The sequence below is a fragment of the Dreissena polymorpha genome, chromosome 4 (assembly GCF_020536995.1).
Source record: "Dreissena polymorpha isolate Duluth1 chromosome 4, UMN_Dpol_1.0, whole genome shotgun sequence".
In the NCBI taxonomy this organism is placed as follows: Eukaryota; Metazoa; Mollusca; class Bivalvia; order Myida; family Dreissenidae; genus Dreissena; species Dreissena polymorpha.
This window is the reverse complement of record NC_068358.1, coordinates 85,205,727-85,229,304: the sequence shown is the minus strand read 5'-3', so window position 1 is coordinate 85,229,304 and position 23,578 is coordinate 85,205,727. Positions and strand designations below refer to the sequence as shown.

At 35.4% G+C, this 23,578-nt stretch overlaps 2 protein-coding genes across 2 annotated transcripts; one reads left to right on the top strand and one right to left on the bottom strand.

Annotated features, from left to right (window-relative positions):
* Positions 1-2,292: 2,292 nt before the first annotated feature.
* LOC127877276 (ubiquitin-fold modifier 1) lies at positions 2,293-11,997 on the bottom strand. The gene is made up of 5 exons (XM_052422964.1): positions 11,897-11,997; positions 11,742-11,798; positions 7,330-7,387; positions 6,716-6,788; positions 2,293-5,142 (listed from the first exon to the last, which is right to left on the bottom strand). Exons 1-5 carry the CDS (start codon positions 11,980-11,982, stop codon positions 5,075-5,077), a joined length of 342 nt encoding a protein of 113 aa, XP_052278924.1. The 5' UTR covers positions 11,983-11,997; the 3' UTR covers positions 2,293-5,074.
* A 29-nt stretch (positions 11,998-12,026) lies between these two features.
* On the top strand, positions 12,027-21,060 carry LOC127877274 (ankyrin repeat and KH domain-containing protein 1-like). The gene is made up of 2 exons (XM_052422963.1): positions 12,027-12,084; positions 12,487-21,060. Exon 2 carries the CDS (start codon positions 12,493-12,495, stop codon positions 13,774-13,776), a length of 1,284 nt encoding a protein of 427 aa, XP_052278923.1. The 5' UTR covers positions 12,027-12,084; positions 12,487-12,492; the 3' UTR covers positions 13,777-21,060.
* Positions 21,061-23,578: the final 2,518 nt, after the last annotated feature.

Below are 23,578 nucleotides of genomic sequence, written 5' to 3'. Positions count from 1 at the left end.
AGTAGTTTTCATCTGATCTTTACCAAACTTGGTCAGAATTTGTATCAAGACCATATCTAGGTCAAGTTCGAATATGGGTCATGTCGGGTCAAAAACTAGGTCACGGGGTCACTTAGTGCATTTCAAGGATTTAACATGGTATCCGCTCTCTAATTAAAGTAGTTTTCATCTGATCTTTACCAAACTTGGTCAGAAGCTGTAACAAGACAATATCTAGGTCAAGTTCGAATATGGGTCATGCCGGGTCAAAAATTAGGTCAGGGGGTCTCTTAGTACATTTAAGGATTTAGCATGTTGAATGCTCTCTTATTGAAGTAGTTTTCATCTGATCTTTACCAAACTTAATCTGAAGTTGTATCAAGACAATATCTAGGTCAAGTTCGAATATGGGTCATGACGGGTCAAAAACTAGGTTACAGGGTCACTTAGTGCATTTCAAGGATTGAGCATGATGTCCGCTCTAATTGAAGTAGTTTTCATCTGATCTTTACCAAACTTGGTCATAAGTTGTATCAAGACAATATCTAGGTAAAGTTGGAATATGGGTCATGCTGGGTCAAAAACTAGGTCACGGGGTCACTAAGTGCATTTCAAGGATTTAGCATGGTGTCCGCTCTCTAGTTTTTGTGGCTTTCTGATTTATTTTGATATTCTAAGACATTTTTATGCCCTCAAAGGAGGGCATATAGTGATCAGACTGTCCTTCCGTCTGTCAGTCAGTCTGTCTGTGTTGGCCCTATTTCACTACGAAAACAAGCTCACGATTTGCTACAATTTATTGAATCAGGAAGACTTGTGACAGTCTACGATTCAGTTAAGACACTGGTATGATTGAGTTACGACGAATCGTGGGGTTTGGTTGAAGTCTTGCGAATAGGGTCACGACTTCACTAGGATGCGTTAGAAACTACTGCAATTGTACTACGAACGATGCAGATCGGTCACGACTAAGCTAGGACCTCACCGAACGCACCCATGAATTAGGGTCTATTGATATTGATCATTCTTTACAATGTGACCTAGATTCTTCTGTGTACACGTATATGTGTAAGAAGACCTCAGTTCCTTTTTTTGGGTCATGCTGGGTCAAAAACTAGGTCACGGGGTCACTTAGTGCATTTCAAGGATTTAGCATGGTGTCCACTCTCTAGTTTATGTGGCTTTCCGATTTATTTTGATATTCTAAGACATTTTCAGGCCCCCGAAGGAGGGCATATAGTGATCGGACTGTCAGTCCATCTGACCGTCACACTTTGCATTTAGATTTCGAAAAATGCTCGAAAAACTTCTATGTCGCTTCACATAGCAATTTCATATTTGGCATGCATGTGTATATGGACAAGGCCTTTCCATACCCACACAAATTTTGACCCCTGTGACCTTGACTTTGAAATTAGGGTCCGGGTTTAGGTTTCGAAATCTGCGTTTAGGTTTTGAAAAAAGCTCATTACTTCTACCAAGCTTTTATAGGGGACATAAGCCATCCAATGGTGACAGCTCTTGTTCATTCCTGACTTGTTTGCTAAGTCTAAACCAAGACATGTGGTACACCATTTGTTTCTCTTTTTAAGTAATAGTAACAAACTCAACATGCTAACTATTGATATAGTTTATAAGTAAATAAATTATAATATTATATTACATTTATCATTGTTTATAAGGCAATAAGCAACAAACGTGACTTCTGATGTTTTAAGAGTAGAACTTTGGCCTCAATAGTGTTTTAAGTACTGTATTGTTACAGAGATGTGTTTTGGTCAGTAAACAATGAGAACAGTAGGTCTATACTTGTGTACATCAAACGCTATTCATTCATTTAATTGACATTGACACACACACAAACAAGACCAGCGTTTGTGAAACAAAATGCCCCCTACTGTTCTTGAAGCCCCTCCACAGCTATTTTTTAAGTACAAGGATTATAAGTTCACCGGAAGTTCAATCAATGGACAAAGTAAGACTCGCACTTCATATGTAAGTCATGTAGGTAGACTCGCATACCAAAAATCAGCTAAATATCTGAAAGCGTTGCTTAAAAAGACCTCCAGAAAACGGCAATTAGAGAAAATTTCAAGAAGTCCAGCGCCCATAACTTCGCCAAAATTCAATGAACCTAAAACGCAACTCATACTTCATCTGTAGGTCATGTAGTTAGACTCACATACCAAAATTTAGCTCTTTATCTGAAAGTGTTGCATAAAAATCTAAACAGAATGCCTGACAGACTGATTGACAGAAAGTCTGACTGCTAAATGCCACCCTACCAGGCGCCATAAAAACTAAACCCACCAACAGTTCTTCATCATTTTATTGTTATATAATTTAAAATGTTTGCTGATAATTAAGGTAGAATACCAATGTAGAGCTGGTAATACCGAGTTCTTAGGGTGCACAAGCATATTGTTTAACATTGGTATTAGAAGCAGTGTGTCTTAACTTGTGCTATTTGACCGAAGTTTTATCAATTTGTTACAGTTAACGTTTATTCTATAACTTTTAAATGTATATGTTCACATAATTTTTAGTGAGATACCTCATTAAACAATTGAAACCTTTCTGCTAGTTTTACCAAAAATATGCATCTAATACCGAACACATAATCTACATTTTTCAAAACACTTCACAATATCAGTCATACAGCTGATATAGAATTAAATACAATCTTATGATTAGATTCGCCAATGTCCATTGGAATTTCCTTTTGGACTAGACATTGTTCTCTCCAATGTGCAATTTCCATCAGAATAATAAATAATAATTGGATAGTATTAAAAGTTGATCAAATATGCAGACCCTTATGAGATGCGCATAAGATGCGATCGTAGAACCAGAAATCCCTAAAATGTAAAACATAATGTTAGTGTGAGGTTCCATAAAGTAGAGCACATGACTGGCCAGAACTAACCTGATTACCAGTTTGACATTGACAACATTCAAAACCTTCAATGTCAGAAGTTCATACTTTAACATCTGTAAGGTGGGCTTTGCATTTGTTAGTATTTTGTAAATTTGGTCCTATGTTGTGTTAAACTAAAAATGGTTCCCTGTTAAAATGTTGATTTCATTGTAATAAAAAAGACACATCATCATACAATTTACAGACTTTAAGGTTAATAGGATAATAGTCAGTTAAATATTTATAGAATGAAAATACTTGATAATGCATGCATCCTAGATTGCATCTACTCTACACTTCTGAACAACGCATTAAGTGACAGTCTTCATGTTAATAGTTATTTCAAGTTGGTGACCACATCTTAATTTAATTAAAGAAATAATCAGTTTCAGAGTTCAAGATGTATTTGTGAAACACAACGTCCCCCCCCCATATATTTGACCTTTTACCTTGAGGGATGACCTTGACCTTTCACCACTCAAAATGTGCAGCTCCATTAGATACACATGCTTGCCAAATATGAAGTTGCTATCTTCAATATTGCAAAAGTAATGGCAAATGTTAAAGTTTGATGATTTTGACCTATATATTTGACCTTTGACCTTGAAGGTTGACCTTGACCTTTCATCACTTAAAATGTGCAGCTCCATGAGATATACATGCATGCCAAAAATGAAGTGGCTACATGTATCTTCAAAATTGCAAAAGTTATGGCAAAATGTTAAATTTTGACGCAAACCAACAAACCACCAGACAGGGCAAAAACAATATGTCCCCCAGTATATACTGGGGAACATAATAAAAAGCCATAAGAATGCAATTATTGATCTACCCTATACTGTTTATTCTATAAAATGCAGATATGGTAATTAAGCATTATAAATTTACACAATTTATAGCCTAAACAAACAGATATCTTAAACACAGAATCAATAAATATCAATGACTGTTTGCACATGTAAAAATAATCACAATTTACAGTCATAAAACAAAATTTTATTTTAAACTTAGTATTACTAAATATCTTTGTTTTCACATTTACATTATAATGTACACAGTTTATAAACAGAGTAAACTAATATCTTAAACTTGGTATTAACAAGCAAATTCGTTGAATTGATATACCCCGCCAATATGCTTCTGGACCCAAAAGTGTTATATGTGACACTCAAAAAAGATTTTTTTCAAGATACAAATGGCCATAAACCAGTTATTAACAGATGGCGTTCAATGGCATTTGGCGTGCATCATCCTCTTATCCATATATATACTCATAACAAGTTTCAATGAAATCTGCCAAAGAACTTCCAAGATATGGCTCCGGACACACACAAAAAGCATTTTTTCAAGATACAAAGGGCCAAAACACCGTTATTAACAGATGGTGTACAATGCCATTTGGCGTGCATCATCCTCTTATCCATATATATACTCATACCAAGTTTCAATGAAATCCGCCAAAGTACTTCCAAGATATGGCTCCGGACAGACGGACAGAGGGCCAGACAACGCCAAAACAATATCCCTCCGCCTATGGTGGGGGGATAATAACTATGCATGTCATTGTTTGAACACATGTTGACAATTGTATTTTCATACTTTGCTGTGTTTTTAAATGACAGGGGTAGAAATAAAGTGTCATCCCAGAATATTTAGCATTATATATTATTCACAAGAATAAGTTATAAATAACTATATACAATTCTTTGAATAAAATCATAATCAGTTATGAGGTGCACCACTCACATCAAACGTTTCTTTTAACAATTGCAGCTCAAGAATTTTTTTTATATTTGGCAAACAAATGAGCTTGAAATCCTTTTATGTTTTAATACTGCAACAAATATATCTAAGATTTTTAGCGCAGTATAAAATTAACTTTTTTATCTTGCAGTTGTATTTGAGACATTTTAACACAAAGCAATAAAATCACATATGGTAAAAGTTTGTCATGACATCGGAACATGAAACATAGCTGTACACTGTTCTGATTGTTAAAACATGCAATAGATTTCAAACACTTGTGTAGGTTTCACTCCACTATATCTACAGTTTGCTGATGTCCAAACTCTGTTTAGATGTCTCTGCATTTAAGCCTCTTGACCTTCTAGTCTAAGGTGGAGTTGTTCATTAAAGCAACAGTCAGTGAAATAAGAATATCCTAGCAGTTCATAATGTTTATCTGCACCCTACTCGGTCTCTTGGTATAAGTCGCAGTTCTGAGCCATGCTTGAGAAATACATTGCCTGAAATGAAATACAGTCTATTATATTGAGTTTATTCAATGAAACACAGTCCGTTTTATAATAGTGTATTTTATGAAATGCTGTCTTTGTAAGGAAAAACAGTGGGTTTGAATGAAACATTTTCTATTTTAAATAAAATTGTTGCCAGTATATTTATGAAACACATGACAATCTGTTTACTTTATTTAACACCTTCTAGTTTATTGGATTTCATGCATCATACTTCAAGAATCAATGTCTTGTTTACATATGAAACATAAATCATTTGATAAATGTGAGTCTTTTTTAATCTGTCTTTTTTATTAATCATTTGGCATTGTATATGATTTTATATTTTAATTGCATCCATATTTTATTTCTTCTACCTGAAAAATGGGAATATGCATTATTTGCAAATGGGTCTATTTTTAGGAACTTTACAGTTTATATGCCCCTTAAAAATAAATCTTCTATACTTGTAAATAAGCAAAATACAACAGGGTAAACATACAACAAAACTATCGTCTTTCACATAAGTATTAAAGGGTTTAAACATCTTCACTTTGGAGCTCTGTGGACATGAGCCTATTACTGTGAATGCATATTTATTATATCAGTCAACAACTTCACACATACAATTTCCTTCCAAATTAACCCTAAAACAATCACTATTTCAGTCTTGACCGAGACAGTGTCATCAAATCTGCAAAGAAATTTCCATTTTATTTCATAGTAAAATTATTGTTTTAACAACCATCTTTAGTTGTGTAAGCAGTTTTTATAAACAAATAAGACTTACTTTTTATAACAGATTTTTGTATGATGATTATAAGCTGTTGTATTTTTCTATCAATAATCATTTCATGACTTCCTGAGTGCAATCAATTACCCAGTCAACCCAAAATAGGTATTTCGCCTTCATGTATGTCATAAGTTGTTTGACAAAGGCTTTAAAGTGTGTAGTTGATTTCATTAAGCAAGTATGTGCTATTATTTACAGATTACATGAAACCTTGTAATTGTTTAAAAAAGCTATGCACTTAAAGGGGCCTTTTCACAGATTTTGGCATGTTTTGAAGTTTGTCATTAAATGCTTTATATCGATCAATGTAAACATTCGATCTAAAAAGCTCCAGTAAAAAATCAAGAAAAAAAAAAAAAAAAGGTAACCCTCAGCAGGACTCGATCCACTGACCCCTGGAGTTCTGGAGTAAAAAATCTGCGCATTAGACCACTCGGCCATCCTTCCTTTTACAATGATAGATGTATTTTATGCTTCATATAAGCGATTCTCGTAGTTTTGCAAAATATAACGACAACAACAAAACTCTCCAAATTATTCAATTGTTTCGCGTTGCAACACGTTATAATTTTCAGGTTTTTAAATCGTCAAAAGATGCATATAAAGGCTATTTTAGAGCATGGTAAATGATCAGTATTACGGTTTTCTCACAAATATCATAACTAAAACGAAAATTTGCGAATATGAAACAACTTTTTTCAATTTTGTCAATTTACCAAAACGTGAAAAGGCTCCTTTAAGTGGAAAGTCTCTACTACTCAATTACCCATGATGCAAGACCTAACTGTTTACCTGCACTTTGTGCTGGGTTAATGCCTATTCCATCATTGGTGATGATAGCACTTGTAGCTGCTGGAACTTTGAACTGTGAATAAAAAAGAATTAATTTTACATATACCACGTACATTAACAAGCCAAGTTCTAAACAACTCTACCATTTTTTAAGAATACCATACAGTAACAGTTCATAAGAGTACAGAATATTTAGCACCATACTTTTAACATTATCCTTGATTGATAAGGACATGATTATATTACAAATCATTGATTATCAATGTATTTATTTTATTTTATCAAACATCACAATTATGACACAAACAATCTACATTCATTACATGTATATGTATCATATAACTTTATGTGTTTCTGTTAAATTGTACACTGCAATTATAACAATATGAGTTCTATATAGCATAAAAAGACACATTGATGATTCCTTGTCAACCTACGGTTTGATCATTTTTCAGGGGTGCACTTTATTAACTATAAAAAAAGACACAAAGTACATTTCATTAAAATGACACAGACGAGAAAGAGTATTAACAAGTCGTTGGTTTTAAACATGATCAAGCTACCAGCAAAATTAATTCATTTCTTTTTCCAACAAGTTTAAAAAACCAACAAACCTCCTCAGCTGCAAACTTTAGCACTGCAGTGAATGGCGTGGCTTCAGGAACAGACAGCCTACAAGCAGGTGATCAAAAGGTATAATTGAAGTATACAGGCTGTCAAGTGACCTTTTTTCAAAAAGTAGGAAAAAATAGGAACTACTTTTGCAAGAAAAGTAGGAAAAAAGTAGGAAAAAGTAGGCACTTTTCCCTCAAAAGTAGGAATACATAATACTTATTTTTTAGACACAGGTCCAGGAAACATAGCTTGAAACAGAGCAGGAGTGCCATCACATGTTCTGTATGGATACCCACTTGAAGCTACCTTAAGGGCCCAGAAGATTTCAGCCTTTTGTACCTGTTCCTTGTGTGATGGGTGTACTTGCATACAGATAGATTTATCCCCACAACCCTGAGAGCTACTTGGCTTTTGTGCACTTCCAAACAAACGCTTTTGTGAATTATCATGCATGAAGGTTTTGCATGTTTTCCTTGTGTTTTTATCCATCTGCATGACTTATAAGTTGATTAGCACCAGAATTACTACAAGATGGACTTCATTCAGACAGTACAATATCTTGCAAACTCATTGCCGGTATCTCTCTTGCACCATGATCCCAGTGTTTTTCCACTGTTGTCCAACTTCTCCATCCATGAAGGGTTAAACTTTGTTTTCCCACTAGGAATTTTAGCACTTATAGTGTATCTATGATAATTAAGTTTCAAGCAAAGCTACCCTGATAAAGAAGTATACATGTAATTAGATGCTGTTCATTTTGGTGTATCATCAAATAAGTGGTTAGAGGTCTTCTGTGTATCGATATAAAAATGGTAATTATATTGTGCATGTTATATCCTTAAGCAGAAGACCAAATTTATTTAGTGATACACCAACTTGTTGTACAAGATTAATACTAGTATATAAAGCAGTGTAAATGCTCTGCTACAGCTACATTGTGAAACCTTTAAATTGACAATAGGGTGCAGTTATAATGACTTAAGTTACATTCTAAATGACTGGTCATTGCAGAGCAGATTATGCAACTGGAGATAGGACCTTATCACCTGACATCTTTTATGACAGCATTGATTGGGCAATGAAACAGTTGCACTACATTGTTTATTCCAGTTTCAAATAATGGCTTTTACATTATTGATGACTTTGCGGGAGTGTAATAATGCCGTTTAATAATTTTAATACTTCGCTTTAACACCTTGAAGTTACCTCACTAGCTATGGCATCATTAGACAAGAATTGTGTTTGTCCGAAACACAATGCCCACTATTGTGCAGCTTTGAAATAAAATTTCAATATATCATTTGGCAGGTTTAGAAATTATCTCCCTTTTAAAGCTTATTACTCACCTTGGATTGTATTTTTTAACTTTTGACCTTGAAGGATGACCTTCACCTTTCACAACTCAAAATGTGCAGCTTCATGAGATACACATGCATGCCAAATATCAAGTTGCTATCTTCAATATTGCAAAAGTTATGGCCCATATTAAAGTTTTCGGACGGACACACACACACAGACAGACAGACAAACAGACTGACAGTACAACTGCAATATGCCACCCTACCGGGAGCATAAAAATGTATCAGGGCATTTAGGCTCTGTGCATTTATCTTTAATTACTAAACATGATGTACCTATGATATCAATAGAACATCATATCCGTTGTCATGTAATATAGAATTTATTACATTATATTTGTAAATGATGAAAACTCGGCAAAGCATCAGTTTTATCTTTTTTCCAATAACTTGTGTAATAAATTCCATATTATATAACCACTCATACAATACATGTATCTCTCTATATCTCTACATTCCAAACAGCAATATCATGTAAACATGCATAAGGTTTGGTCAAATTGTTGTCAATGGAAACAAAATAAAACTGGAATAAACAATGGGTTCCCTCAGCTCTTGCATCACTGGGAACTGTGTAAGGTAGTGATGTCTGCAGTGTACAAATGCTAAGGAAGTAAACAAGGCACTATTGTTACTTCAAAAAAAAACTTGTCAATAATTTTAAAAGTTACATAAGAAATAAATATTTATGCTCCTGAAGAGGTGCTAGCAGACAGTCAGCATGGGTTGTCAGGTCTCATCTAGATGAATGCACATTAACAGGGATACAGTCATGCCATAGATTCATTCATCCTGCAAGTTTACTAAATAAACTCTTAAAAAAAAATAATTCTCCATTGAAAATGAAAAAGTAGGAATAGTAGGAAGATTTGGTAAAAAAATAGGAAAAAGTAGGATCCTGATGAAAAAGTAGGAAATAGTAGGAAAAAGTATGACCGCTTGACAGCCTGAGTATATGATAAATAGAGAATACCTAGGCAAGTGTTATAAGGTATAATTGAAGCATCGTGAAACCATTTATTTTTCGTGAGCACAAAATTTAGTCATTTAAAAAAATACTATTTCGTCAGCACTTAAATTCACCACCTTATCACATATTCCCGGTTATGACAAATTGTGGTGGGGAAATGGGAGGACCATTGGGAGTCCTGTTTGTCACATGCAAAATAAAAAGTCTTAAGTTATCTTTAGTTATCGGGTGATAGTAATGGGCCCTTATTATTTTATTCCATTGAAAAGTTCATTGTTTTGATTAGTGGAACCGAATGAAGGAGTGTGCCAGTTAAATATTAGCGCTAATCGTTACTATTCTACCTTAACGAAGTCAATGCATTTGATACAGCTTAACCGCATTTTCGTTTTACAGCAATTCATTGTGTCAGTAAAGTACACTGTACAATGTGCAGACATTCATGTCAAAACAGGATTTATCTTGATAACAAAACAGACGAAGTATATGTGCGTTGATTACGTTGGATTTAAATGTCTCATGCCTACAGTAATTCAGTCTTTATTTTGTTAAAACATTGGACATAATTATTTATTAGAATCTTAAATTTGTCACCTGCTTTACTGATGAAATAGATGAAAATTAATGCCTGAATAATAATAATGGTTTCACAGTATATGATAGAGAATATCTGGGCTGTTGAATACAGGTAAATTTATTTATAAGTGTAGTCAGTTGGTTCCCTGAACCACAAACCTTAGAGAGTGGTGCATGTCTTTGTGACTAGCATGTAGACTTTTATGTGTGGAACACTTAAGTGGTATTCCATTCAATTTAAAATTATTTATGTCTTCATTTGAACAGTAAACAAAATAAAATGGCTGAAAACAACGCTAAAACTTCAAATGACATATTGAAAAACAGATGTCACATTATTGCACATGTTTGCTGTGTAAGCAGTGTTAAATACACTCCAAGATGGGGCATTATCTCTGGTATGATGATCGGATTAAAGACAATCAATCGTTCATAAAAATGTCACTTTCTTTTAGAAAATAACAAGACTGTACAACATCATGTGTCCATAATATGAACTTTAAATAATTTAGTTTTAAATTATTTGTATTTAAACAAGGGCTGTTTGTAAAACATGCATGCCCCCCATATGGGCTGTCAGTTGTAGTGGCAGCCATTGCGTGAATACGTTTTTTGGCACTGTGACCTTGACCTAGTGACCTGAAAATCAATAGAGGTCATCTGCGAGTCATGATCAATGTACCTATGAAGTTTAATGATCCTAGGCGTAAGCTTTCTTGAGTTATCATCCGGAAACCATTTTACTGTGTCAAGTCACCCGTGACCGTGACCTTTGACCTAGTGACCTGAAAATCAATAAGGGTAATCTGCGAGTCATGATCAATGTACCTATGAAGTTTCATGATCCTAGGCATAAGCGTTCTTGAGTTATCATCCGGAAAACATTTTACTATTTCGGGTCACCGTGACCTTGACCTTGTGACCTGAAAATCAATAGGGGTCATATGCGAGTCATGATCAATGTACCTATGAAGTTTCATGATCCTAGGCATAAGCGTTCTTGAGTTATCATTCGGAAACCATTTTACTATTTCGGGTCACCGTGACCTTGACCTAGTGACCTCAAAATCAATAGGGGTCATCTGCGAATATGATCAATGTACCTATGAAGTTTCATGATCCTAGGCAAAAGCGTTCTTGAGTTATCATCCGGAAACCATCTGGTGGACGGACGGACATATGGACATACCTTAAGTGTGCAAAACAATATACCCCCTCTTTTTTGAAGGGGGGCATAAAAAGATAAAATTATTTAAAAAGGTTTTGATTTAACATTACACAATAACCTGAAATCAGAATAATTGGCAGATTGGATCATTTACATGATTGACCAGCTATTTTGAGTATGTCATCATTAAGTTAAAAGTAAATCGTACACTAGAAATTATAAAAAATATTCAAAAGGTTTTGACTGAACATTATAGGATCCTCTGAAAACAGAAACTTTGGCTGTTTTATTTACATGAGTGAACAGCTGTTTTGAGTTTTTATGTTTAAGAAAACTTACACTTTGTACGGCAACTTCGGATCTGAAGTCAGTGTAATCTTGAATGTGACCTTCGACCTAAACAAATAAAATCGTATAAATAAGACGCAATGTAATAATGTTCGCGGTAACCAATAAATAACACGGATATATAACAATAACAAGAACATACGTACATTTTGACACGTTTTCTCCACTGTCGGAAGTAAACAGTGTAATTGACTTCCGGATTCGCTGGTGCCCGAAATATATTAGCAGACATCAAAGTGGGAACCAATCTACTCTGATTTGATTGGACACTTGTCTGCTAACTAGGGCACGTGTTGTCTGCATGTAAACAGTGTGGCCAGATATTGGAGTGCAGGTAACTTGTATATATTAAATTTAACAATTTTCTGAACAGCTGTAAGATTCTTTCATGACATTCTCTACACAGCTCGTCATTGTTTTATCATTAACTGCAGCATCAATTAATTATTTAATAGTGCGACCGGTATTTTTCATTTACTCACGAATGGACTGTTTTCAGTTTTCGCATCTCTGAATCTGACCCAATTATGTTGGATTCACAAGTCCTATACAGTGCAGTTACTTTCTTTGCTATAAACTTCACTGTTTTATCGCAAATGTATTTCTTTTCGTGTTAAACAGCTTTTTACTTTAAATTTTACAAAGTATTAAGTCATGATTTCCAACAAAAGAACAGTAAGTTCAGTATCACTACTTATGCATGTTTATTGCTAATGTCCATTAATGCCCTCTTCAGGCCACAATGGGGGACAGAATATTTGAAAATGACCTGGTTATAATAGAAGCAATTGAAAAAAATAACGTTCTGCTGACAAGAAGCCTAAAGGATAGTGATTATGACTTCAACAAAGCAATTCCATATCAAAACTCTGTGGGGTCCTCTTCTATTCTGCCAGTGAGTTTAGCCTGTGCCTGGGGAAGTGTGGAAATCGTAAAATACCTTATTGACATTGGCGTGGACGCAAACATCCCTGGTACTGATGGAAAACTGCCTATACATTACACTTGTGATTCACAAGAACGTGCCGATGAACGCAAAGCTGAATGCACACGAGCTCTGGATATTCTAGTCAGGAATAACTGTGATGTCAATGCTGTTGATAATATGGGACGCACTGCTCTATTCTTAGCCTGTGAAGCTGATGACGTGGAGGCAGTTCGTCTTCTCGTTCAAAACTCTTGTGATGTGAATATACAGAGTGTCTTTGGAGATTCCCCATTAAAAATTTCTTGCAGAAATGCAAAATACTGGTCATACTGGCAAGGCAAGGATCCTCACAGTAGTGAAAAAAGGGTTAATGCCTCCAACTTTCCACCTGTGCAAATAACTAAAATGCTACTACAAGCCGGAGCAGATTTGTCAGATGCAACTATGTTGCCGACTGCGGTACAGCTGGGTGACATTCAGATGGTGCAGGAACTATTGATCCTTGGAATGGACATAAACATGCTGGATGAGAATATGTGCACCCCACTGGGCATTGCCTGCTCTTCAGTGCATGTGAGCCCATGTATGGTCAAGCTACTCCTCGACAGCGGGGCTGATGTTAACAGAGGCGGTGGATGGAAACGACAGAAGCCAATCATATTTTCCTATGTACACAACTCTGTAGAGAAACTCAAATTGTTGTTGTCCTATGGAGCACAAATGTCCCGTGAAGAAATGACAGAAATGGTCTCCCTAACGTTATCAAAATCTATCTTAGAAAATCCAGAAGTGATTGGTCCAAGCAGTAAAGAGCTACTGTCATGGAGACTGCTGATGCTGCATGGTTTTACCCCTGTAGTCATTGGCACTGAGATTCAGAACAAATTGAGCCAACTGAGTATCTGCAGCAGCTTTGATAAGATATCACCATGGTTGTGGGGCATGCTGTTCCCAGTGCGATCTCTCAAAGAGATTTGCCGTATCAGTATTCGCAGCAATATACAGACACCGATAGATGAAAACCTTGTTCATCTTCCTATTCCAAATAGTGTGAAAGAGTATTTGAAAATCAATGAGATCCGTAATGGGGATCTTTAAATGGCCTCACAACATACATGTGCATATTTAAAATGATTAAGTTTTATAGTATACATTTTTAAATGTTTTTTTTCAATGTTATGTTGTTATTTATTTAACAGGCATGTCTTGTTAGAAAATTAATATATTTAAAAAAAGATGTGACTGTAGATGTCAATTGTATGTATTCTAACTATCCTCTAAAAAATCATAGTCATATAATTATAACTTTTGAATAATGAAAACTTCTGATAAAATACGTAATATTTGCTACTTGTAATATTATTATTTTATGCCTAGGAATTCATAAAGCACAAGTGTTAAGCACAAATTATTTGATAATAAGCATCTATACTCCTTTGGTTGTTTGAAAGCTAATTATTTTAAGAAAAAATATTTTGAATTTAATTCTCACATGATCTTTGTCACATTTTAATATATTTGATTAAGCTTTTGAATGCTAACACTATTTAAATATGCTCTAATAATTTGTTATGCCCAGGATCGAAAGATCAGGGGTATATTGTTTTTGGCCTGTCTGTCTGTCTGTTTGTCATTGTGTCAGTCAGTCATTGTGTGTGTCATAAAACTTTAACCTTGGTTAAACTTTTATAACTTTAACAATATTGAAGATAGCAACTTCATATTTGGCATGCATGTGTATCTCATGGAGCTGCACATTTTGAGTGGTTAAAAATAAAGGTCAAGGTCATCCTTCAAGGTCAAAGATCAAATAATTATTGTTTTTTTCTTTCCTAAAACTTTAACCTTCGTTAAAGTTTGGTCATAACTTTTTAAGTATTGAACATAGCAACTTGATATTTGGCATGCTTGTGTATCTCATGGAGCTGCACGTTTTGAGTGGTGAAAGGTCAAGTTCATCCTTCAAGGTCAAAGGTCAAATTTATGGCTTCAAAGCGGCGCAATAGGGGGCATTGTGTTTCTGACAAACACATCTCTTGCTTGAGACATACATTTGCTCTTGTTTCATAATTATATTGGTATCATATTGAATGATGCTGAATGCAGGGTTTTCCCTTCCTTTTATTTGAACAGGCCAAATAAAAATTTGAACAGGCCAAGCAAGGCACTCCTGCTAGGGGGGTCCGGGGGCATGCCCCCCCGAAAAATTTTGAAAATCTAGACACAAAATGGTGCATTTTGGGGGGGTTTGGACAGAAATTTTAGAGATGAAAATTACTTGTTTTTTTGTGTATCACTTATGGAATTTTTCTAACTTTATTCAACTAAAAGTATTGTTTGAATAATTTCTTTCATGCATTTTCATCGAGATTTTCATCAATACAAACCTTTCTGACGTTTTGAAGGCGCTGTCACACTGAAAAAATCTCTCAGGGTTCGTTTCATTTTGAGAAAACCATGTGGTTACGATTTTTGTAGTTATTTGCGTACTCAAAATAATCAGCCAATGAGAAGCGCCGTTTTGTAGTTATTTGCGTACTCAAAATAATCAGCCAATGAGAAGCGCCGTTATAAATTATACTTGTTCGGTAAAACGTACACACGGAAGTATAAAGAACATAAACAAAACGATGTTAAATCGATGTTTTCGCTTGTTTAATTTCGTCTTTTCTTAACTTTAACAATTACATCGATCAAAGTTGCAAAACCTCTCATTATTTTTTTTTGTTACCAGCATTTGAACCGGCCAGAAAATCGATTGAACCGGTCAATTTGGCCGGCGGCCGGTTCTTAGGGAAAACTCTGGCTGAATGGCAAGTTACATTCTTAAAAACACAGACAAGTTATGTTTGAATAGCCCTTAAGTCTTTGCAAAACTGGCTTGACAATGGCAATAATCTGCATAAGTATGTTTGAAAAAGCTGCCAGTCCAAATACATGTACAAAGTGACAAACCAAAACAGGCATGTACATCTTAAGCTTTTATTAATGATATTTTTCTGATATTCTGATACTTAACTGGGTAACACAACATAACATTATAAAACAAAACAAAAATCATAATAATTCAAAATAAACATTATTGATGGCAACAACACTTATTTCAAGGCAGTAAGTAAATGTACATGTATCTTAAGAATAAAATTCAAGATAAAATATCTTATAACAAAAGCTTCTTTGGTGTATTTACAGATATATTAGAAATTACTAATATTATGTCGGATGAAACTAATAACGTGGAATTTATATACATATGGATTTAGATAAAATATACGTTTGATGTAATTCTTTCTTATATAAGTGTAATAGAGGCATACACATATAAATGGTATCCATAGTGTTAAGAATGGCACTAATGTTTTATTATTTCATATTTTTCCTACTGCATTTTGATTGACATTTTCCAAATTCAATATGCCAGTCCAATTGTAATTTTGGCAGCCAGGACAGGCAATTTTGCAAGACTGCATTGACACTTTGTGTGAATATTGTTGTAAAATGTTTAATGTAATACCTGTTTTTAGCTCACCTGAGCACAACATGCTCATGGTGAGCTTTTGTGATCGCCTTTTGTCTGTTGTGCGTCGTCCGTCATCAACATTTTGCCTTGTGAACGTACACTCTATAGGCCACATTTATTTCCAATCTTCATAAAACTTGGTCAGAACATTTGTCCCATTGATACCTCGACTGAGTTCGAAACTGGGTCATGCTGGGTCAAAAACTAGGTCACTAGGTCAAAAAATAGAAAAACCTTGTGAACACTGTAGAAGTCACATTTGATGCCCAATCTTCATGTTACTTTGTCAAAATGTTTGTATAAATGATATGTTGGTTGATTTCAAAAATGGTTCCGGTCCGTTGAAAAACATGGCCGCCAGTGGGCGGGGCAGTTTTCCTTTTTTGGCTATAGAGAAACCTTGTAAACACACTAGAAGTCACAATTTTTGCCCAATCATCATGAAAGTTGGTCAGAACATTGGTTCAATTGATGTCTCGGACAGGTTTGAAAATGTTCGAGATTGGTGAAAAAACATGGCCGCCAGTGGGCGGGGCATTTTTCTCTATATGTATATAGTGAAAACATGTCAACACTCTAGAGGTCACATTTTTGGCCCAATTTTCATGAAATTTTGTCAGAACTTTTCTTTCCTAGATATGTGAGTTAAGTTTGAAAATGGTTCCGGTCTGTTGAAAAACATGGTTGCAAGGGGGATGTGGCAGTTTTCCTTATATTTATATAGTGAAAAGGCTTGCAAACAATCATGAATTAAGGTCATGGCATGTGAGACAACTCTTCTAAATATTGCATTTAAGAATACAGTAGTTACTCCTTTTAGCTTTGATTATTAATGTTTTCATAATAATACAGTGTAGTTGTGTTTCATTTATGTGTTAATTGTTATTTGAGGTTGGATGTTTTTATGCCCCCTTTCGAAGAAAAGGGGGCATATAGTGATCGGACTGTCCGTCCGTCTGTCTGTCTGTCTGTCCGTCTTTCCGTCCCACTTTGCATTTAGGTTTCCAAAAATGCTCACAACTTCTATGTCCCTTGAGGTATAACCTTCATATTTGGTATGCATGTGTATATGGACAAGGCCTTTCCTTATGCACACATTTTTTAGCCTTGTTACCTTGACCTTGAACTTAGGGTCCGCGTTTAGGTTTCAAAATCTGCGTTTAGGTTTCGAAAAATGCTCATAACTTCTATGTCCCTTGAGATATAACCTTCATATTTGGTATGCATGTGTATATGGACAAGGCCTTTCCATACGCACAACATTTTTTACCCCTTTGACCTTGACCTTGAACTTAGGGTCCGCGTTTAGGTTTCGAAATCTGCGTTTAGGTTTCAAAAAATGCTCATAACTGCTATGTCCCTTGAGATATAACTTTCATATTTGAAATGCATGTGTATATGGACAAGGCCTTTCCATCTAAATCTGCCTTTAGGTTTGAAAAATGCTCATAACTTTTATGTCCCTCAGGGGACAAAAATTGCACTCGTCCGCTCGTATTGACGAGTGAAATCTTGAAAGGACGAGTGAATTTCCCTAAAGCTCTCGTCCTACAGGACGAGTGAAAAAAAACTGATGTTAAAATATATGTTTTCTGACCAGTAAGACTCTTTTTCATTAAATAAAATCATTTCTTAAAGCATATCTATTCCGAAATAAGAACGATAATGAACCAGAAATCGTAATTGAAAATTTTATACAGCAGGTGCGCGTTGTTATGCGAGACTGTGTCCAGAGTAAATATTGGCTTTTTGGTGTAAACTGTGCGCGTCCATGTTGACAGGGAACCATCTGACTTCATTCACTGTAAGTATTGATTTTTTTAAAGAATTATTTTACTGCGAAGTACGGTTTTAAACCAGTCTGAATTTCATCTGAAAAATGTCTGACATACGAGCGTTCTTTAAAGGGGGCACGAGCGATGTTCAACCATCCGAAATGGAAAACACGCAAGCATTAGAAAAAGGAAAAAACAAATTTGTCTTCATTTATTTATTTTGTGTTCCTCATAAATAAAGTAAGTTAACATTTCTTCTGTGATCAGCTGGCATGAATAACTAAGTAAGCAGCATTTTAGCAGTGATATAGGAAACATTGTTAGTCACATCAGTCCTTTGCAATCTTTCTTTCACACATATTTGAAGGACAAGTGCATGTGTTTGCAGGACGAGTGAAAATTTTAATGCACTTGTCCTGCAGGACGAGTGCAATTTATAAATATTTTTGTCCCCTGTCCCTTGAGATATAACCTTCATATTTGGTATGCATGTGTATATCGACAAGGCCTTTCCATACGTACACATTTTTTTACCACTGTGACCTACACTGTCCGTCAGTCCGCATTTGCTTTGTAAACACTCTAGCATTCACATTTCTCAAGCATTCTTTATCAAAGTTGCTGAAAGATCTCAGTAAAGTTTGATGATTAGCAAAATCACATAATTAATTCCATAATTATTGCCCTTAGATTGTCCAAATTTTCATAATATTATACAAAATCCTTATAAGCAAAGTTTGATGATTGATGTTTGGGGGGTCAACTCAAAATATAGGTCAACATTTCAAATCTTACAAAAACAAAAACACTCCCTACGCCAGAGCTTTGGTTCAATAATGATGAAACTTGACCAGGATGTTTGTCTGGTCAATATCTAGGTCATGTTTGACATTAGGTAAAGATTGAATGAACCGACTCCTCTCAGGTGAGCGAACTAGGGCCATCTTGGCTCTCTTGTTTGACCTTGTGGTTTCTTTTTTATTAAGAAAAGTATTGTTCCTTTGGCTGTTTGTAATAGTTATTATGCCCCCCTTCGAAGAAGAGGGGGTATATTGCTTTGCTCATGTCGGTCGGTCCGTCCGTCTGTCCGTCCGTCTGCCAGGTGGTTGTCAGACGATAACTCAAGAACGCTTGGGCCTAGGATCATGAAACTTCATAGGTACATTGATCATGACTTGCAGATGTCCCCTATTGATTTTGAGGTCACTAGGTCAAAGGTCAAGGTCACAGTGACCCGAAATAGTAAAATTGTTTCCGGATGATTACTCAAGAACGCATACGCCTAGGATCATGAAACTTCATGGGTAGATTGATCATGACTCCCAGATGACCCCTATTGATTTTGAGGTCACTAGGTCAAAGGTCAAGGTCACGGTGACCCGAAATAGTAAAATGGTTTCCGGATGATAACTCAAGAACGCATACGCCTAGGATCATGAAACTTCATGGGTAGATAGATCATGACTCGCAGATGACCCCTATTGATTTTGAGGTCACTAGGTCAACGGTCAACGTCACGGTGACCCGAAATAGTAAAATGATTTTCGGATGATAATTCAAGAACGCATATGCCTAGGATCATGAAACTTTATAGGTACATTGATCATGACTCACAGATGACCCCTATTGATTTTGAGGTCACTAGGTCAAAGGTCAATGTCACGGTGACCTGAAATAGTAAAATGATTTTCGGATGATAACTCAAGAACGCATATGCCTAGGATCATGAAACTTCATAGGTAGATTGATCATGACTCGCAGATGACCCCTATTGATTTTGAGGTCACAAGGTCAAAGGTCAAGGTCACGGTGACCCGAAATAGTAAAATGATTTTCGGATGATAACTCAAGAACGCTTTTGCCTAGGATCATGACACCTCATAGGTACATTGATCGTGACTTGCAGATGACCCCTATTGATTTTCAGGTCACTAGGTCAAAGGTCAAGGTCACAGTGACAAATGTCGTATTCACACAATCGCTGCCAGTACAACGGACAGCCCATATGGGGGGCATGCATGTTTTACAAACAGCCCTTGTTGATATCTTGGATTAATTTGAAAATGGTTACATTTGCTTGAAAAACATGGCTGCTAGGGGCGGGGCATTTTTCCTTGTATGGCTATAGTGAAATCTTGTTAACACTCTAGAGGCCACATTTATAGTCCCATCTTCATGAAACTCGGTCAGAAGATTTATCCAAATAATATCTTGGACGAGTTAAAAAATGATGCCAGTTGGTTGAAAAACATGGCCACCACTGGGGCGGGGCATTTTTCCTTATATGGCTATAGTAAAACCTTGTTAACACTCTAGGGGTCACATTTATTTTCCGATCATCATGAAACTGGGTCAGAAGATTTGTCCCAATAATATCTTGGATCAGTTCGAAAATGGTTTTGGTTGCTTTTAAAAAAATGGCCACCAGGGGCGGGGAATTTTTCCTTATATGGCTTTAGTAAAACCTTGTTAACACTCTAGAAGCCACATTTATTTTCCGATATTCATGAAACTTGGTCAGAAGATTTGTCCCAATAATATCTTGTTATCTCAGGTGAGCGACTTTGGGCCCCTCAGGCCTTCTTGTTGTTGAAACCCATTGTAACAAAATGGAAAGATTGAATCATACTTGCATTTTTGCTATGTTTATCTTTAGGATATAAATATATGAATCCAATACAGTTCTTAACCACTGGTGGTACATTTCAAGCTGAATATTATTTGAAAAAGTATATAAAGTAAAGCATTGTTTGTTGTTTGACTGCATTTTACATAATGTTTTCATGTTTGACCACAAGGGTTACTTAAAAGAATTGTCTTTTTTTGGTACTTAAAATTACAGCATAAAACACAACGTGCTATAGTCCCAAGTGATATGTGTTGTTAAGCTAGACATGATGTACATGTAACTTAAGTCTATGTTGTTTATTTTAAAGCAACCTCTTTTGCCATGGTTTGGTGTGACCTAAAATCATCTTTTATTTATGTTTAAGTGGAATGTATGTGCTTAAAGCATTTGTTCGACTGTCCTGAGTGTGATGTGTTAAAGTGGGACACTTTGTCTAATAAAATCATCTGTGAATTTAAGTTGTGTAAATGTTTTTTATGTCCCCCAGCACTATATATGTCCCCCACCACTATAGTGGGGGACATATTGTTTTTGGTTTTTTGCTTTGTTTGTTTGTGCAAACTTTAACATTTGCATAACTTTTGCAATATTAAAGATAGAAACTTCATATTTGGCATACATGTGTACCTCATGGAGCTGCACATTTTGAGTGGTGAAAGGTCAAGGTCATCCTTCAAGGTCAAATATATGAGTCAAAATCTCTCATTTAATATACACTTTTGTAATATTGAAGATAGCAACTTGATATTTGACATGCATGTGAATCTCATTGATCTGCACATTTTGAGGGGTGAAAGGTCAAGGTCATCATTCAGGGTCAAAGGTCAAATATATGGCTTCAAAGCAGCTCAGTAGGGGATATTGTGTTTCTGACAAACACATCTGTTGTTTCATATTGTAATGAGATGACTGCATATGGCTTGGATATATTGAGTAAAGTAATATGTCATTTACATCTAGTTAGTCCCCTACCGGTTTCACCGGAGGGGACTTATGGTTTTCGCTCTGTGAGTCTGTCACACTTTTCTGGATCCTGCGATTTCTTTAAAAGTTCCTAATATTTTTTCATGAAACTTGGAACATGGATATTTGGCAATATGGACATTATGCACGTCATTTCATTTTGTTCCTACGTCATAAATTCTGGTTGCTAGTATGGCAACAAATAGACTAGAAATACTGCTGAAAATGGTGGTTTTCTGGATCCTGCGATAACTTTAAAAGTTCTTAATATTTTCTCGCAAAACTTGGAACATGGATAGATGGCAATATGGACATAATGCACGTCATTTCATTTTGTTCGTACGTCAAAAATTATGGTTGCTATGGCAACAAATACAATTTTTTTAAATCTGAAAATGTTGGAATTTCTGACAATGGTGGAGCCGGTAGGGGACTTATATTGCTTGACAATAGTCTTGTTTATCTAAATAGGGAATATTATATTTCTGTGGTGTTCCAGTCAGCCCTATGGAAAGAGTTAATTGTGTGATGTTGTGTTATGCGAGCATTTTTTTCCGAGCTGTCGAATACGGAAGCAGATTTCTGAAATTGAAAGTCGGAACTGGTATATACTATATTTTATTTTTTTATGTAAATAATTCAGTATAAGTCTCCTATTGGTGTTTTCGCTCTGTGAGCCTCTCTGTCTGTCTGTCACACTTTTAATGGATCCTGCAGATACAAAAAATAACTTTAAAAGTTCTTCAAATTTTTTCATGAAACTCTAAACATGGATAAATGGCAATATGGACATTATGCACGTCATTTTATTTTGTTCCTTAATCAAAAATTTTGGTTGCTAAGGCAACAAATAGACTAGAAATACTGCTGAAAATGGTGGTTTTCTGGATCCTGTGATAACTTTGCAAATTCTTCATATTTTTTCATGAAACTTGAAACATGGATAGATGGCAATATGGACATTATGCACGTCATTTCATTTTGTTCTGACGTCAAAAATTATGGTTGATATGGCAACAAATAGACTAGAAAAACTGCTGAAAATGGTGGTTTTCTGGATCTTGCGATAACTCAATTAAAAGTTCTTCGTATTTTTTCATGAAACTTGAAACATGAATAGATGGCAATACAGACGTTATGGACGTCATTTCATTTTGTTCGTACGTCAAAAATTATGGTTGCTATGGCAACAAATAAAAAAATCTGACAATGGTGGAATTTAAGACAATGGTGGAGCCGGTAGGGGACTTTATTTGCTTGGCAATAGTCTTGTTTAATTTGGAATAGGTTTATGACAAATAGTAATTTTCATAAAATGTCTGTCAGTTCCGCGTATCTGATGTGCAGACTCCCCGTTTTGTGTTCCAACTTGTTCCCCAAAACATGGATTAAGTAAAATCTAACGGGAAGCTTTAGTACCGAGTAGAGCTATGTGCAATCAACTTCTTTGACATGATGGTGCTTGGACATTTTTTGAAATGCTAGAGTACAATTCTTTTAGCCTCTTTCTACAAAGCAATTTCCAGAATACATTTTAACATTATGCCGAGACACAGTGGAATCTTCAATTCCAAAATATATGAGAGCTTAGATGTTCTGGAAAAATGATTTTTACTGGAGTTATTTGAGCTTTATTATTGTTCAAATAATCTTGTATACTGGGGCAGCCATTTCGATGTTTTAAAGACAGTAAGCAGAAAGCATAGTTGCCCGTCAATTTAACTCTGTTACGTCATATTAGAAAATTTGGATTTGTCTACCTTAACATTTATCATACTGTGTCAGCAGTTTGCTTTCGTGGACTTTAATTGTTCTTCCTTTCTGAATTATGCAGTTGAAACAATCCAAATCTCAGCTGTGACCCTCCGGCAGATGTACTTATATACTCCTAAATGCTCAGAGCATTCAAGAAGAACTACTGAATTATGGAATTCTGAAAAAAAGATTTCTCTGGATGATTATTATTATGTGCTTTTAGCTCCCTTGAGCACAAAATTATCACAATGAGCTCTT

Bases quoted from the DNA above. Each gene is read 5' to 3' on its own strand.
- LOC127877276 (XM_052422964.1), bottom strand. From the start codon at position 11,982: ATGTCTGCTAATATATTTCGGGCACCAGCGAATCCGGAAGTCAATTAC. The intron at 11,799-11,896 runs GTACGTATGTTC...TTATTTGTTTAG, and splicing joins TGGAGAAAACGTGTCAAAAT to GTCGAAGGTCACATTCAAGA. The intron at 6,789-7,329 runs GTTTGTTGGTTT...TTTTATTCACAG, and splicing joins TAAAGTTTGCAGCTGAGGAG to TTCAAAGTTCCAGCAGCTAC.
- LOC127877274 (XM_052422963.1), top strand. From the start codon at position 12,493: ATGGGGGACAGAATATTTGAAAATGACCTGGTTATAATAGAAGCAATT.